Source organism: Danaus plexippus, chromosome 12 (genome assembly GCF_018135715.1).
Source record: "Danaus plexippus chromosome 12, MEX_DaPlex, whole genome shotgun sequence".
Classification (NCBI taxonomy): Eukaryota; Metazoa; Arthropoda; class Insecta; order Lepidoptera; family Nymphalidae; genus Danaus; species Danaus plexippus.
In genome coordinates this window covers 5,377,265-5,394,536 of record NC_083545.1, presented here as the reverse complement: position 1 = coordinate 5,394,536, position 17,272 = coordinate 5,377,265, and the positions used below count along the sequence as shown (strand labels likewise).

The 17,272-nt window shown below is 31.2% G+C and overlaps 2 protein-coding genes across 3 annotated transcripts; one reads left to right on the top strand and one right to left on the bottom strand.

Annotated features, from left to right (window-relative positions):
* Nucleotides 1-5,162: 5,162 nt before the first annotated feature.
* On the top strand, nt 5,163-5,845 carry LOC133319120 (uncharacterized). The gene has a single exon (XM_061522343.1). The coding sequence runs from the start codon at nt 5,325-5,327 to the stop codon at nt 5,772-5,774; it is 450 nt and encodes a 149-aa protein (XP_061378327.1). The 5' UTR covers nt 5,163-5,324; the 3' UTR covers nt 5,775-5,845.
* Nucleotides 5,846-6,034: 189 nt separating this feature from the next.
* LOC116772469 (BTB/POZ domain-containing protein 6) lies at nt 6,035-16,194 on the bottom strand. 2 transcript variants are annotated; one of them, XM_032664671.2, is made up of 2 exons: nt 15,984-16,194; nt 6,035-8,496 (listed from the first exon to the last, which is right to left on the bottom strand). In XM_032664671.2, exon 2 carries the CDS (start codon nt 8,476-8,478, stop codon nt 7,255-7,257), a length of 1,224 nt encoding a protein of 407 aa, XP_032520562.2. In that variant the 5' UTR covers nt 8,479-8,496; nt 15,984-16,194; the 3' UTR covers nt 6,035-7,254. The 2 variants fall into 2 exon arrangements, with proteins under 2 accessions (XP_032520562.2, XP_061378326.1); XM_061522342.1 differs by lacking the exon at nt 15,984-16,194 and adding an exon at nt 14,853-14,944.
* Between the last annotated feature and the right edge of the window lie 1,078 nt (nt 16,195-17,272).

Here is a 17,272-nt window from a genome sequence, read left to right as displayed (position 1 = left end):
AATGACCTGAGCACGGCTGCGCCCGCGCAGCTCCCCGGGGCCATAATAGCGACGCGTACTACGAACTACGTTCTTTATTACACAAACCATTGTTATGGCTATGTGGAGCCATGCCAGATATTTAAATTGTTACATTACAAACTATAAATATAATATCGTATCGGAACAACATAACATAATTTTCTAGCATAAAATCGTTGCCAATTAAAACGTTGCACATATTCGTAAATATAACAATAAGTCATGAAAAATTTTAATGAAAAATGCACTTGTTTTTTTAATCAATATATAAATTAATACATTTAAGTCATTCATAATGAAGGTAATGAGATAACGTTTGGTAGATTGGCCAAGAAAGTATTGTTATTATTCATTGTGTATGACGGTACTGGTTATATCCTTGCTGAGGCATAATTATTTCTTATTTTTGTCATAGTATATTATATAACACTGGAGGAGTGAAGAGTAAGCTATAATATATCGATACTGACCACGACACTTGAACAATTATTAGGAAGCTGAGCAATGACGTCATTATTAAAAATATCTTGATATGAACAGAATTAACACTTACGGTTCATGTTTAGCCCCAAAATTTCATACTATAAACTGACATGCGTCATGTACTTGTAAAAGAGAATATAGCTAGGATTAGGGAAAAGACGATTCTACATTTCAAAATTATGTTTGTTTCATCTCAGTTGACCTTAAATGGTTATTATCAAAACGTCAAAGCGTATGTGACGTCTCTATTGTTTATTGCAATAATATTTTGATATTAATATGCAATGTTATTTTTTACATAAAGTAGGTGAAACTAAAAATACTGTCCAAATCGATACCACTTGACTGTTTCTGAACTGAACTGTTTTTTTTTTTCAGAATAAAACAAGGTAATTGTAGTGGTTAATTCCATTGATAAAAAAAAGTTGGTTAAAAATCTAAGATATGGGACAAGAGTTTTTTATGCTTCATGGGCGTGGAATCATGGATACACTCCAGCGAATAATATTGAAACAACTCACATTCAAATAATAATCAATGTATAAATATAATGACATACAATATATATAGTAAACATAACTTTGAGACATTTTACAAAGCTCAGTATTATCTTGAATGTTTGCTTCACAAATATGAATCATTTACAAAACCGCTCTGTGATATGTGAATGAGGATAAAACGATGTTTACAGAATTAGACTAAAATAAAACACGTCTAACACATGCAGAATATCAACGTTTAAATCTCTCAAAACGTAAACACAAAGGTTCGAGTGGATGTTGTGCAAATATGTTGCAATTTTTGGCACGCTGAAGTTATTTCGTGTATTACCGTGACTTCCTTGCGGCTAAGATTTATGACGTTGCATTATTTTTGACTTTCATTCTATAAATATTTCATGTTTATCGTGCTCTCCTGTTATTTTATATAAATATTTTACTAACTACATGCAAATATATCTTTGACGAGATGCATAATAATCAACTTGTCACGTGTCTAACGCTCTTATTTGAATATTAATTGTTTCAGCTCTGCTATACTTCGCCGTACAACGGTTCGACTCAATAATTTATTTATTCATTATAATAAATTAAAATTATTACTTACCGACGTCTAGACGATATTACCGTCTTTGATATAATTTTATTTATATGGAAAAAAAGGCTGGTTTTTAATTGATTCGAATGAATATAGTTTACCTGTTATATTTATTGCGAATATATGTTTTTACACTTCAAGTGGCATAAGATTTAAATTTATGAATTATTTATAGATTAATTCCACTAGATAAAAATCGTTACATCCAAAAATTATGTATTTTTTTTTTATTCGATAGCATCATCAACATGAATGGCGAATTCTTCTGCCCACTTACTGGCCTGAATGATTTCGACATTCTTGGCTCAGCTCGGATAATCTGAGAAAAAAAAAATATAACGCCCCGCAACGTAAATAAGTTCACTCCCAGATTGAAAGTGCTCACAGTGGCACGGAAAATAAATCACGACAGTGGCACGCTGGGCATAGCGTATTTTTACGCAACCCAAGCTCTTTGTTTATATATAGTTAATGATGTTGGCACAGACGGCTGGTTATTCAACCGGGCACATTCCGCGACGGCTCCACTTTTTGCTCGCTCGTCCGTCCTCCGTCCATAGAAAAACAACCAATTAGAGCTTTTAGGGCCGGAATTACCGTCCGCTCTTACACCGCGCCTGCGCAACTTAAACATCACTCGCATAGTCGCACACAACTCGAACTCGGATTCCAGAAATGTTCCTGTTTTGTTTTTTAGGAAAAGCTTTCAATCTTGGCTATGCTTTTAGACACAAAGATACAAGTCTCACGTGTACTTTTATTTATCTCGAGACGGTCGTACCTTTTCATCGAAATGATGTATACAAACGGATTTAAGTATCGCCTTATGTAATGGCAGAGGCGCCGCTGAGACTTAAACATTTTTCGATGGCTATCGATTACCTAACACCAAAGAACTTAAATTTATTAAATTATATGCCTTACAAGGTTTAAACTTTGTCGAACTAAAAATATTTCACTTCGTTCTTAACTAGTGGAATGCGAAAGGCAATATTTATGTTTAAGAAAGAAAATTTAAAAATAATTTATTAATTGACGTTTTTGTTAAAAGCTAAAATATTACACACTGAACATTTTTATGTAAGAGATGCCAAAAAGTCTATAGATACTAAAATTACTAAGTGGAGTCGAGACGATTTTACTATCGTTTATGGATACCTACTTAATGTTCAACTACAGAACCTATATTTATTTGTGTCGTTAAAAATAATCCAGAAGTTAGAATCGCTTCTACATTACTTGTATCGGTTTAATCTTGGGTCGACTGACGGACAATGTAGGGGCAATAAAAATAAAAAAGGTTACTTTTACGAGCACACGAGACTGATAAAACCGATCACGGAACAAGCATAACAAAAAGATGATGCCAGTCCCGTGGCGGGCCATCAATATTATTCAACTTTTTTCACATTATCGCTATCAAATTACCCGTAGGAATGCGTAGTAACTTTACCGTGAAGTAGCCAAACCTACGTGTCCGATTACTGTTTAAAATTCCATTGAAACTATTTCTTTTTGTATTTTTTTTTATGACGATTACTAAGTTTTTTTTTCTAGGACTTAAATATGCAACCAGTTTTATATTTTAGCTTTAGGCTCGTTCCATATTAGTATATAGTTTGCAATTTTGTTAATATAATTTTAGGTCCTTCTTTGTGACTTATTTTTTCTATTCTACCCACACAACAAAAACTGAAATGCTTATCTTCGTCTATATTATATTTGATTTAGCACCCACTTCTATAATGGCTCTTCAAAAATTTGTATTTGGGGAAGCCTTACCATTTTTTTTCCAAACAAAAAAATGTGTACCTGAATTCAAGTTTGGCGACTCCGAACCTGTTCTGGCGGTGTTACTACGAAATTACGTTAGAAAAAAATATATCAATAGCTACGGTATGGCGCTAAGCAAGAAAAAGTATTGGTGTATGACACTCTATTGTATTTTTAAGTGCCCGTAGATAACTCACACCGGCGCTTACTTTCAGAGATTACCTACCTGTGGCCTGATGTAGGAACAATCAGCTATTGTCAGTGACTGCTCGCTTGGGGGCGAACATTTACCCCATATAGGTATAATTAAAATTAGTTTACCTTCATTTTGTATGAAAGTATATAGATAGATATATGATTGAAATTTAATAATTAAATAAGTATAGATAGATATATTTTTGATAGATTTTTTATCTGTGTTTAAATTATTTTTTTATATAACTACAAATATCCAAAATTAATTTCAGCAATACCTCAAGGAGATTGAATGTTTTTAAATTTTTGCCACTAAAAATTTTTTTTCCGTCAATCACATGTAAATTTTAATATAGATTTCTTCCTTCTCAACGATTAAGACTAAAGTTATCTATCTGCTTCTCGGACACAAAATATTAAATTCCATCCATATCGTTCAATTGCTGTTATGACTCAGTAGCAAACAGATAAAACGCACTCCCTTAATTTCGTACACATAATATTAGTAGGTCATACGAAATTAATTTACTATAATAATGTTTCATGCAACAGTATTCTCACAGTAAAATCATTAGGCGTGGTTCACAAAGCACAATGGGACATATTGGAACCATGTGTGCAAATCTTCGATTGTCACGTTTCGACCAGATTGTATTAAAAAAAAAATAAACGTCAAAGGACCGAGATCGACTTTGGCACTTCATCAAATATAAATTTATTTTCGGACAATACAAAACCCAACCTGTTCGTCCTTTGTCACTTCCACAGAATAGATAAAAAAAAAATGTAACGTATTGTGCGTAGAAATACAACCTGAATTATTGTTTATAAGTTTCTCTTTTGTATTTCGAGTGGTCTTCTGAATCGATCTTTTGTGTCGCACGTAATCCCTACTCTACTACAAGTGTAACATAAGCTTGCTTTTTCTTGACAATATCTAAAGATCTTTTAAATGCAGTTAAATGAGCCGCTACCCATTGTTTCACGGTATTAAGGTTTTGTGCTATTAAATAGATAATGTTTCTATATTGTACTATTTTTTATATTCAATTTTTTTCTACTTAAACTAAGAATAAATTCATTCTAAGTACAGTAATTTCCACAAGAAACGTATTAATTTTCAATGGATAAAAAAAAAAAAAAAATCAATTTTTTTTTACTATTATTAGTACTAAAATATATTGTAGTTGCATAAGACCTGAAACAAGGAATTCAAGAACATCTATTTCATACAAAAAAATAAAAGATGCATCATTTTAGCATTAAAATATTAAACTGTCATGCTTAGTGACTAAAATATAAAACAAGTTAAATAGTCCACGAGCAAAGTAACATTTCTTCAGATTTTAAGCTCTTGTTAAAAAATAATCCGTTACCGAACGTTTTTTCATCCGCCATCTACATTTAGGAACTGGAGTTATAACGTTAACGTTAATAATACACTTATTAAGCAAATAGTCTTTCAAAGCAGCGTGAGATGGCGCTTACATTAATTATTTAATAAAAAGGTACTGCCTATATACAATATATTAATACTAATACCCTAAACAAAAAGGTTTTATATGTTGCAATGAGCATAATATAATAAAGCAACTGAACGCAACTGTCAATACTCTATCTTATCAATGTCCAATATGACATAATTTATAACACATATTTGTGAGGATTTTAATATTATTTACAGAACAAAACTCCTAATGATCTGGATAACATTCGTCTTATAGCAACATGGAATATATGTAGACGTTTCTAATATGAATTTTCATAAGAGCTGTTACACATCTCGCAGTGCTGGATACAAATATCGGACGCTGTCAACGAACACCGGCGAGAGGAAACGGAGGCACAGCAAGGAAGAATCCACGTTCGATAGAAAATTCAAAGATTTAAAAAACGAAATATCTTCGAGGATATTAAACGAGGTTATTAAATCACAAGACGCGAGGAGATCAATACAGGAGAGATTTGATAAAGTCGATGCCAAAATCAATTCGATGGTTGACGTCCAGAATTCTATTATTGAAATGAGAAAAAACCTGCAGCTGGTGGAGAATCAGCTGATGGAAATGACTGAAAAAGTGGACCTGATGGAGAAACAAGTTGGAATAAGTGAGAACTGCAGCCTGCAATCTCGTAAGAGTTCTTATTCTAAGACGCGACCAATTTTCAATACAATCGTCGAGTCCAGTACATTGACGAATTGAAATATATGCTCAAATGAAAATATAATATTAATTCACTCATAACAAATTTTAATAAACACTTTGCCTAATTATATCATCAATTTTCTTTTGAAATAGACGTAGAATATAATTATTAGTCCATTTTATCTCTGCTAGGACTTATGTTTAATAAGTTGTAGAATTCATAATAAAAAATAAACATACACCTATGACCATTCACCAAAGAGTTTTTGCATTCGTTTAACAAAGAATAAGAAAAAAAAAAAAAAAAACAAGACAGATTCACATAAATGAACAATTCTTTTATTTGATATCAGATTTCAATTTACATAAATGCGGTTCGAAGATAACATCGATACATCTACAATAAACGATAGATGACATATATTGAATCATTTAAATTTCATAGAACCGTTAAAAACGACACACGAATTCCATAAAATGAGGGTAATGAGTGGAATAAATGAAGGTTACTGAATACATAACCTCAAACTACTTAGTAGGTTATAAAAATGTAATACTCGCTGTCGCAAATACAATGTATAAATATAAATAATTAATACATTTAGAAACATCAGTACGGTACAGTATTAAGTTTAAGTTATGAACATTTTTATGAAAATACATTTATTATATCTTTACAAAGAGTTTTTAATCGGGACCCTACGTATTAAAACTATCGGACTGTACAATATTTATAATAGAAAATAATCTTACTTATATGGCACAGTCTAAGAAGCTGTTGGAATAAGCTGAACAAATAAATGTGGTGATTACGAGCTGGCTCAGTAGAGGCTGTGCTGTATTGTTCTATGAACAATTAAATTATATCCACAGATATGTAACACAAACAACGATACAAATGTGTACTTAAATTAAGACTAGTATAGAATACAGTACCACAACAATACTCCTACGATTTTTCATACTTAATAAATATTTGAACTAATTTAAATGCTAATAACTGCGGTGAAACCACATTAACATAGACAATCAATGATTTGATATACACAGAGTCTTAACATAAAACACGTACCCATTGATATCTAATAGCTATTAGCAACGAAATAGATTTAATTAATTTTATCTTGCAACAGAATTTTCTAGCGAAACTTATATATAACATCTAAACACTTTGTGCGCCAATTTAAATGATTTGCTCATTAAATTTATTATAATTTGGAATTTACTATAGATTTCGGGCCTAAAATTAATGATTAATATTTAATAAACACTGAATAATAAACAGCTGAGCTGCGACGAAATATTAAAAATTAAAGCTACTTAATGCATTTTAAACATGCCACATACATTTCGTAGTGTCATGTCACAGTACTCACTGTGGATTCTATACGTAATACTAAATTCATTTAAAATCTTTGCCACATTCTCTATTACCACATATAGAACATAAAACTTTGTTTTTTTTTACATTATTTAATAAATGCAATATTACATATCTTAATTATCACATATAACATCGAAGATTCTGATACACTAATTAGTCGAATAGACAGACGAAAGCATGAATGAGACCGTGGAAGCAGTCGGAGCAGCAATTGCTCTTGGACGTTCTCCGACTGTCTTCGGGTTCGAAACACGGTTGCTTCAGTTTTTTTGGTCGTCGTCCGCAGAGTTTGCTGGGTTTGGGCTCTTCGGTCGGCTCGGATCTTGGACTCAAGCAGACGGGTGCCGCTGCGGGTTCGGAGGGTCGCGGATGCGCCCAACGACGTAACATCGCCTCCTGCTCCGCTCCTACAGGTACGGGGGCTGAAAGTTTCCTTGCTCGAGCTAGTACCAAAGCCCGCTCGATTGGTTCCAAAAGTTCCAGAGCTAAAGCTCTATCCAATTCTTCACCAGCAAGTAAAAGATAACGCGGGCAGTAGGCTAGTTCCCCGAGCGCGGCACGTTTATTGCTCGGGGTGAGCTCCCTCTTGGTGCGTTTGCAAGCTGCAATACTCCAGCGAGATAGCGCCTCCGCTAAAACTAGCTCACTGGAGACACGTAGAGTGTCTCGTTTCACTATCAGCACAAGATCTTCGTATGTCAGGTCTTCAAGCTTTTCATGAGTGAGAGCCGCGTCAGCATTGTCGTCGATGACAAGCAGGGCGTTATGAGCTAAAGAATCGCACCACATAGCGCAATGTGAAAGAGTCCTTGCAGCGGCGTCATTTTCCAACGCTGGTAAAGGAGGCGCCGAAGCAGCTCCAGGTAGCCTCGCGCATAAATATCTTAAATCACGCAATATCTCAAGCGCGACCTCAGCGTCTAACATTTCATCCAGCCGTTTTGCACAGCGCTCTGCAAGTTGCGGGCACAGAAATTTATAGGCGGCATTAAGAGTGGCTCTGGCAGTAAACACAGAGGTCAACTGTGTGGGTTCGCAATAGTGGTAACGAAGGAGCTGTTCGAAGCCTCGTCTGTCGATATAATCTACGACAATAACGTCCGCTTTTGTGGAAAGTAACGCAGCGAAGACAGGACTGGTTGCAGCAAGGACGCGCCGATGACCCGGAAACCGGAACGTGTCTCCATTGATTCCAGCGACAAATACTATGTCGCTTTGCTTCTCGTTATCGTATAACCGGGCGTTCTCATCTATTCGCAGCTCGCCATATTGCCCGTACTCATGAGTGCTGATCGCTTGGACACCAGAAGTAGACGCTTGAGAGATCTGACTTTCAAGGCAGATGTCGGTGCAGGCTGGATTAGTTACGATCGTCATTGTGAATGTTCGTTAACCCTGAAACAGAATATATAGCATACATTAAATGTGTTTGACGAGTCGAAACGCGCGTAACAATTACAGTGCATATTGCTGCTAATGAGTTTTCTTAGCACCCTTTTTACCTCGGTAAGGATATCAGTGCCATATAAAGTATAATTATAACCTCTGTGTTCTTACTATTGTAAGTGTTAAACAGATACTCAAGGGGAGTAATACGTCTGTAAACAGTCTATACACAAACCTTTTAAAGTTATAATAACTTCCGTGGTCACGTTTTATATATAATTCACTTATAAATAATAAGATCGTATATAATTATAGTTTGGTTAAAAATTTCAATCTTTGTAGTATTTCATGGACTATTTATACTTGCCTAAAAATATGTATATTTACCTAACAAATATCAATATATGATATGTAAGAATAAAATTAAATTAAACTCAACGTCAATTTGTCTCGATTGAACTAAATTTAGGTTTTTATATCAAAGAATTCCAAAGTGCGTTTCACGTCAGGCATTGCTTACTTTGATCATCGATGCGTCACATAACAATCTCTGTAGGCATCAACAAAATTATTCGCAGAACTCACAAACACACTCGCTCTGTAAGAACTAACTTTGTACGCGAGCGGCAAGAGGATGGATTTATAAAAGCGTGACACGTATCTATACACTAAATAAATTTAACCGTTCCTAATCACAGCAAGGGTTAACGACGATTTAAATATAATATGAATATATAAATTCCCTGATTTTAACAAATATTCTTAATATGAAATTGGCGTTTTGTCGTATTGTCTTTGGTCTCAAGTATCTCCCTTTTGGTTAGGAATTCCAATATCAAAATACAGGTATTTACTCAAGCATTTGTTCTCCAAAAACCGTAGGTAATCTATATTTTTTTTATTTTGGTTATTTTCTTAAGGTACAAACAAAAAGGCCCTCTAAAGAGAGCGATAATTGCAACGTACGCTGTTATATATAATATAACATTTCTTTAACAGAAATATAAAAATTTTCGTTTTTGTTCGTTGCTCTTTCATGGAAAATTAGTTAATTTATTAAGATAAAACTTTTAAATGTAGCTCAGACATCAGAATAATATATAGGCTATAAGTAGTCCTGATATACTTTCAACTTTCAGTCAGGACGTAAGAATTGTGTTTGTGTGAAGTCACGAGACACATATAGATGGCGCTTCCTTATAGTTATCAAGTAAATTCTTTATGCATTCCGTTCATTTAGTTGTCATAATATTATTAAAATCAAAAAATAAACTACTGAGTAATATGTGAAATATAAACATATAGGAAGTTATTTAAAATAATATATATATAGACAATCTTTTATATTAGACAATCTTTTTATTATCTGTTAACAGATATATTATGCAGAAACATTTCCGGATCCAAAATAATCTCTTAATTATTTAATTTTAATTTATATCCTCTGTCCGTGAAACAATCTTTTAATCTTTCTCATTATATGAGATATTTATTATTTATTATATACGGCTATTAAGGTGGTTAGCATAAATCTGAAGTACCAATTCATTAAATGTTGCAATATATTTATAGTCTATAAGAGAATTCGTTTCGAAATGCGACACTACAATCTGATGGCTCCTGCCGACCTACATACATTCGCATAGCTTGTCTGAAATTACCCTATATTTAAAGAACGAATCTCAGCGAGCTTACGAAATTGCACGCAGCTCTTATAGCTGTAACGTTATATGTGCCTTTTAAATTTATAAATACATGGTCGTAGTAATCGTATTTCGTGGCGGTCTTTTATTTTTTTATTATATAAAGTAATCGAAGTAATCCTATCTTTTATTGTGAGTTTTAACAAAGTCTCTTTATAATTTAGTTTGGCCAAAAGTTCTGCTAAGACGAGAACTTTGTGTAACTTATTATTGTTACAACCTACAAGACCAAGGAATAAAATATTTTAAAACTACAAAACGTAAATTCATTCATAAATTATTATATGTCTTTGTGACCTGTAATTTTTTTTTACCAATCTAAAACTCGGCCAAGGTCGTATCACAAACAGATTTTTATAGCTTCCTCATTACCAATGGATCACTAAATTAGTATCATAATTTGATTATAAACATTTTTCCCATTTTTGTTTTCTTAATATAAATCTCTGTTGGAGTTATTTGCTTTTAATATTTTTTTCTACTTTGTTGAATACGTAATATTGCACTGACAAACGTTTAATGGTGGGATACCGCAATAAATATTTTATTATTTTTAATATCGATCTCCAGAGTATTTGCAGTTTAAATATGTAAAATAGTACGAATTTATATTAAACAAAGATTCATTAAAAGAGATGTTAATCATGGACAGAATAAAACTCACGATGCGTGTATCCCGGGTTAAGCAATACGATGCAACCTCGTTCAAATCAAGGCGGTCACTTCTTAATTACCTCATACTAAATAACGACTAAGAAAAAAATACATAACACCTATGAATAAAAGATTAATAACAATAATGTTATGTTATTATCAAAAAATCATATTTAGTACTTCAAATCATTTTATTCCACCCTGTATAAGTGATTTCAATAAAATTATTTCGAGAAATGAGCTCAAACTTGACTGAACAAGCTTGATATTGTATCGTCTGTAACAATTGGCGCTATTCCGTGACTGCGGTTGTTCATTGTTAACAACAAACCCTGCCGACCGAGAACGTAAAATAAAACAAACTATGTTAATTAACAGAGGATTTGTTCATAAAAATGACACATACATACTGAATATAATACGACATTATATTATTTGATTAATTTAAGGAGAATTGTTCAACTAATAAAACGACTAAACATACAATGATGTGTTTTTTAAGCAGCAATAGTTTATTTTATCGATATTTATAATAAATATGTCTTAATTTTTCTACGTAATGTGTTTATGGTCCAAGTAGTAAAGCCTTTGTTATAGAAAAATGCATTCTGATGATTATAGTCTACTAGCTTTTGCCCGCGATTTCCTCCGCGTGAACATCAGAGTTCTCTACCACTACGGCCAAAATCCAAAAAGCAGTTTTTGATTGATTGCATTGATTATTACGGTTCGGGATCGGAATGAAATATTTTATAAGATGATTATTTGAATTCTGGGTAGGTGAGTCCATAAAAGTTTTAGTCCATACATTCGTTTTTACTTATAAATTAAAAAATATACTAATATTTTAAATATAGAACATATAAATAATTGGAATTGCTTTCATTATTTTATTCTAACTATTTTTGACATTTAACAAAAAAAAAAAAGGAATTGAAATGAAATTAAACGTCGCGTTTCCATAATATTAACGTAAGATTTATAAAATAGTATATTGATATATAAATGAATCACTAACACATCAGAGTGAAAATGCTTTTGTTGTTATTTGTGAGGTTAAATCAGAAGCGGCTGAGTATCGGAAATAGAACTGTGCGACACGCGGAAATGAATGCTCCAGCAAATGATCTGAGTACGTTCATATTAAGAATTCGCTTTTCCTTAATTAATTATACAAATTGTTGTCTTGTCCTTTATGCTATAGACAGCCTATATCGGCATATACTACCCTAAAAAATAACTTAGATTTATAAAATATAAATAAATTATTCAAATAGGTACTATTCATGAATATCTATTAAATATCCAAGTTAAATCTTTTATTCAAGTTATCTGTTTATTTTGTTAAGTTTAAAATCTTTTTTTACGTCCATTCAGTAAGACATCAAGAGTATTAATGCACTCATTGTACAAAAGAATCCCTCGTTTTCCTTTAAATAAGTATATTTTATGCAATATTGTGCAAAATACAATATATTTCAAAACATAATTAGTCATAACCACAAACTTAAAATAACATGCATCTGTGGCTTCCTTTAAGAACACAGATATATTACAATTATACTCTTGACAGATATATTTTTTTGATCAAACCCATTCTGCCGATATCGTAAAATACAGATGTAATAAAAATAGACATATCAAATAATGTGATAATAACAAATTATTCACAATTAACTAACTTTTGTATAACATTTGTATGTATTTATCAAGTTACTGTACAAACCACCAATGACAGGAACAATTACCACACACATCTTTTCAGCTTTACAAATATTTGTCACAACACTATGTAAATTTCGTAAGAATTCCTTATAAAGAAATACGACATTGGAAGCTAATAGGTTATTTATTAAACTTATTTGTTAAGTGTTATTTTCTGTATATTTTTAGTTGAAGCCTTTATTGGTCGAACGCTAGAAAAAAATATAACCTTATATGATATTAAGTTGTCAAATTCACGAGATTACATTAAAGTTATCGAGTAACTTGCCAAACTTACTTACAGACGATGTTCCAAAAAAAATTACCATGAAAATTTAACTTGTATATACTGCTTTTATTTATTTTATTTTAAAATATTTTCAAGCCAAGATAACTGAATTTACTGCATAAAAATGCAGAGTATATGAAATAACCAAATAATGACTTTATATTCGATGCAAGGCTTGGCGCCTGGGCCAGAGCGTGCCGCCCTATATTTAGGTAACTAGGTCAAGAGTGTGGATAGATGTATCTTCATAACTTTTATGCTTTCTATAGTTACAGAACACTAAAGTAATAAACTAGTGTTCTTACAAACAAAACACTTTTTTTTGTTGTGAAGATTCTAAGTCGTCGTTTGAATTATCTTAAAATGAAACGTATGCTTATAAAATGAATGCGATAGTTTCCCGCGTTATATTAGAGTCATAGACGACTTAAAATTTTTGTTTTATACAGCCATATGCTTTGGATACATATAAACTCTTTTCAAATCCGTTCAATATTTTTTGCATACTATACTTTAATAATATTGATTTTTTACTTTTGTTTCATAAAGTTATTTTCCTTTGTCTTAATAATGACCGTTCAACGATAAATTTTCTATTCGTATCATGAATCGAATGATTTGTTATTTCGATAAATCTGTTATTTACGTCTAAGTTCTGGTATTCGGAATATAAAAAAGCCATAAAGATCCAACTTCTAAGGTCAAAATCCTTAGCGATGACCGTTGTTACAGATTAGAGCGATATTTTGAATCATACATGACGTAATACTATCAAATTCGATACACGCATACAATGATTTTAATGTCAGAATCCTTTAATACATGTAATTTTTTTTAATCAAATCCTTTGCAACTTATGTTAAACAGCCAGTAATAAAATATGATTTAAGTTGCCAGTAACTTAATAGTGAATCCATTGCATAAAAAAATTATAGTGATATTATTATTTTTTATTTTATTATAATATGGCCTTCATCTGTGCAAAGACGTGCACAGTAATAGTGATATTGAATTAAAGCTAAATATGATTGCAATATGTCGAAAATTTAAAAAGATCCTTATTTATTTTAACTGTCATATCGACATGGTACCAGTTTGACTTCAATATAATTTCTCAAATTAAAAACTCATAAAACATACAAAACCAACAAGAAACGTTCCCTTTTTAAGTTATATATAACAATTATAAAATAACAAACAATAAAACAACAAATCTATATAGTTGTAAAGTATAATGCAACAGTAAACAAAAAATAATAACAACACTTGTATGGGACATGCGTATAACTTTGCGAACACTATATGAGATTTAATGTGCTTTATAAATAATTGAAACGTTGCAAGTCTGAACTAGGGTTAAGATATTTATGCGTTCAGTAACAAACATGTTAATATACCGTTATACCTTTTTTGTAATAAAAAAATCTAATAATTTCATTTAATATTTAAATTAAATATAATTAATTATTGTTTATTAATTAACTTAATTTTATTTTCAATTTTGACAGGTTTAATGATATCTCACAAACTTCTTTTCGTCTAGATATTAAAAATACTAAGGGTATCTAAATAGTTAAGTACAAACAGCCTTAAAAATCATAAACCAACGTCGCAATGGGGTTAAAAATATTGTATGAATGGAAGGGAAATTAATGTATATGGCAATTTACCCCTGCTGTCGTTAATCCAATAATTAGCTTGTTTCACGCTATTGGATACCCGGGGAGATATTGCCTTTCAAACTCGTTATGTGTCATTCATCCTTTGACGTTTTACTCTCAAATTCATTTGTCTAAACGATAACAATGTTATCAATATATATTTTAATAATTAAATTCATAGTGAAGTTATATGGAAGATAAATATAAAATACTAATGTATGATTGTATTATCGTTATAGTTCTTAAATACAATTTTTTTCACAAAACATTAACGATAGTTTTGCATAATTGAATTTCAAACACACTAACATAGATACGTCGAAAAAAATCTCATTTAAAATTAAAGTAACTTACGTATAGTTTACGGCAGCTTAATTATTCTTATATCACTAACGCTTCCTAAAGCACCAGAAACTAAACTGAACAAGTAAACCGGGGAGCTACATTATTATACTCTTAACATTAATCAATTTCCAATAACAGTGGAAATGTATCACAAAATTTACCATGACTGAAAAATTTCCGAACGCTCCAACATTATGACGGCCATATTTATAATAAGTATCGTTATTAATAAATACGTCACATAAAACAATTATACGGTAAATATTGTTATAAATTATTCATAGGCAATGATAATATAATCAAATTAATAATCTTATGCTAATAGTTTATTTACCTGTTAGATTTAAACGCAACGTATCAATAAAACTGAAAATATTATTTATCGTAATATATTACGATACAAAGTAATTATAAGATTTCATATGCCTAGTCATTGTTTTAAACTAATAAAAAGTAGAATTATTAAATTTAATGCAAATAAATCGATGACAATTTTTAATAAATCTCATTTTCGTTACAAAACATAACGCATATAATTGTTTTGCTTCTTAATAAAACTGAGAGTATTTCGATTTCTCGGAAACCGTTTTATCGACCACAATTCGCTCGCACTCTGGCGATGTGCCAAATATTATAAAAATTACTAATAGGGTGACTAATTTAAAAAGCAAATTAATTTTTAATAAATTATTCGAGCAGTGATGAAATAAATGGCGTGTTATTTGAGGAATAATTGTGGAATGGATATGTAGATATCAATTTTTTTTTTAAGTTTTTATCTATAAACTGGTTTGAGAAAAATACATGTATTTAAAAAATAATGTTTTACTTGCGGACCATTTTAATCGCATCGCTTTATGTATCAACTTGAATTATGTCGAATTCGAATTTTAATGTATTTAAAATAAATTGCCACATATCGATAAAGTGTTTTGATAAAAAAAAAATACATTTTAAATTGTTTTTTTTTTTTCTAAATGGAAACACTTGAAAAAACGTTAAATACAACAAATAAACGAAAATGTGTGTTCAGGTGATTTATTAAATGTCATCACTTGCTTTATATATTCAACAGGTTACTTTATAGCTAATATATAAAAATCAATATCACTAATTAATAAAATGCACAACCACAATTACCTGTGATAAAAACCAGGCTCACATCTCACCAGCACAAGCACAGACACACCGTGTTATTGTGCCAGCACAGAACGTCCGTGCTGGTTAATGTTATATATGCGCGCGCCGCCCGCCCTGGAAAATCCCGCACCGACGCAGTGCGCTTTCCCGCGCTAATATTAGCAACTGTTTTCGCGTTCGGACTCGCCAAGCTTCGCAAGTGCTCTGAAAGAATCCGTACCGCGCATGCGCCGTCCACCTATCTACAGGTTAAGGATATTGACCAAGCTGAACAGTATTTGAAACAGTCTGATCATAACATGTACTATTTCTATATTAGCTTACAATGTTTCACATACAACCACATAAACTTTGTTTGCATATGTCAGTAAATATATTTTGTATAATGCCACTGTTATTTTTAATCTGTGATTATTATAACAATACGTTTCCAGACGAATTCCTGAATATTATTTTTATAAAACTTTACAGTAATGTCAAAAACATGTAGAGTAAAATTTATGTAATAGTGATTGATATAGCTATTTCAGGATGAAAAAAAATTCTTTCATAACTTAAGAGAGGTTCAGTTACGCGAATAATAAATTAAAGATTATCAAAACAGTAAAGTAATTGCTTGAATTACTTTCTCTACACAATATGCTACTAAATTTTACTACAAATACATTTTTAAATTAATGATATATTACATCTAAACCAAGGACGTGAGAGGGATTAAGAATGAAAGTACTATTGATTGTTCATTTCATCTTGGTCTAGACTGCAGGGGAAAAGCGAGTTACGACGTCGAGACTGCAAACGAAGTCTGAATAAGTAATTTAGACTGCTTCTTTTCATAATAAGCTCATATATATAAAAATCAAAATATACTAGCTTTTTATATATACTATGATATTATTTCATTGGAAATAAATTCCTTTTTAATTATTATAATAAATGTATAGATGCATAAAATCTTAAAAACTACATTCAAGTTAATAATAAAGAAGTGTTTAAGTCGGATAAAGAAATAAAATTTCTGTTTTGAGAAAAAATTTTGTAACTTTTAAGCCATACTTTTTCGTGTTGATATGACAAGTGCAGGGAGTGATTGTTCATTTTCTGCCTTTTTATACCTGAAGGGATACTGGAACAAGTAGATATATGTATATATATATTTTACGTAATCTGTTCAAAGTTTTGTTTTAAAAATATATGAAGAATAATAACATATAACTAACTTTATAATTATGAGGCAATTGCATAAAATGGTATTCATGATTAAAGTGAAATATACTCCGATGAAGTGA

What these genes read in the sequence shown, in the direction of transcription:
- LOC133319120 (XM_061522343.1), top strand. Translation starts at nt 5,325, where the DNA reads ATGAATTTTCATAAGAGCTGTTACACATCTCGCAGTGCTGGATACAAA.
- LOC116772469 (XM_032664671.2), bottom strand. Translation starts at nt 8,478, where the DNA reads ATGACGATCGTAACTAATCCAGCCTGCACCGACATCTGCCTTGAAAGT.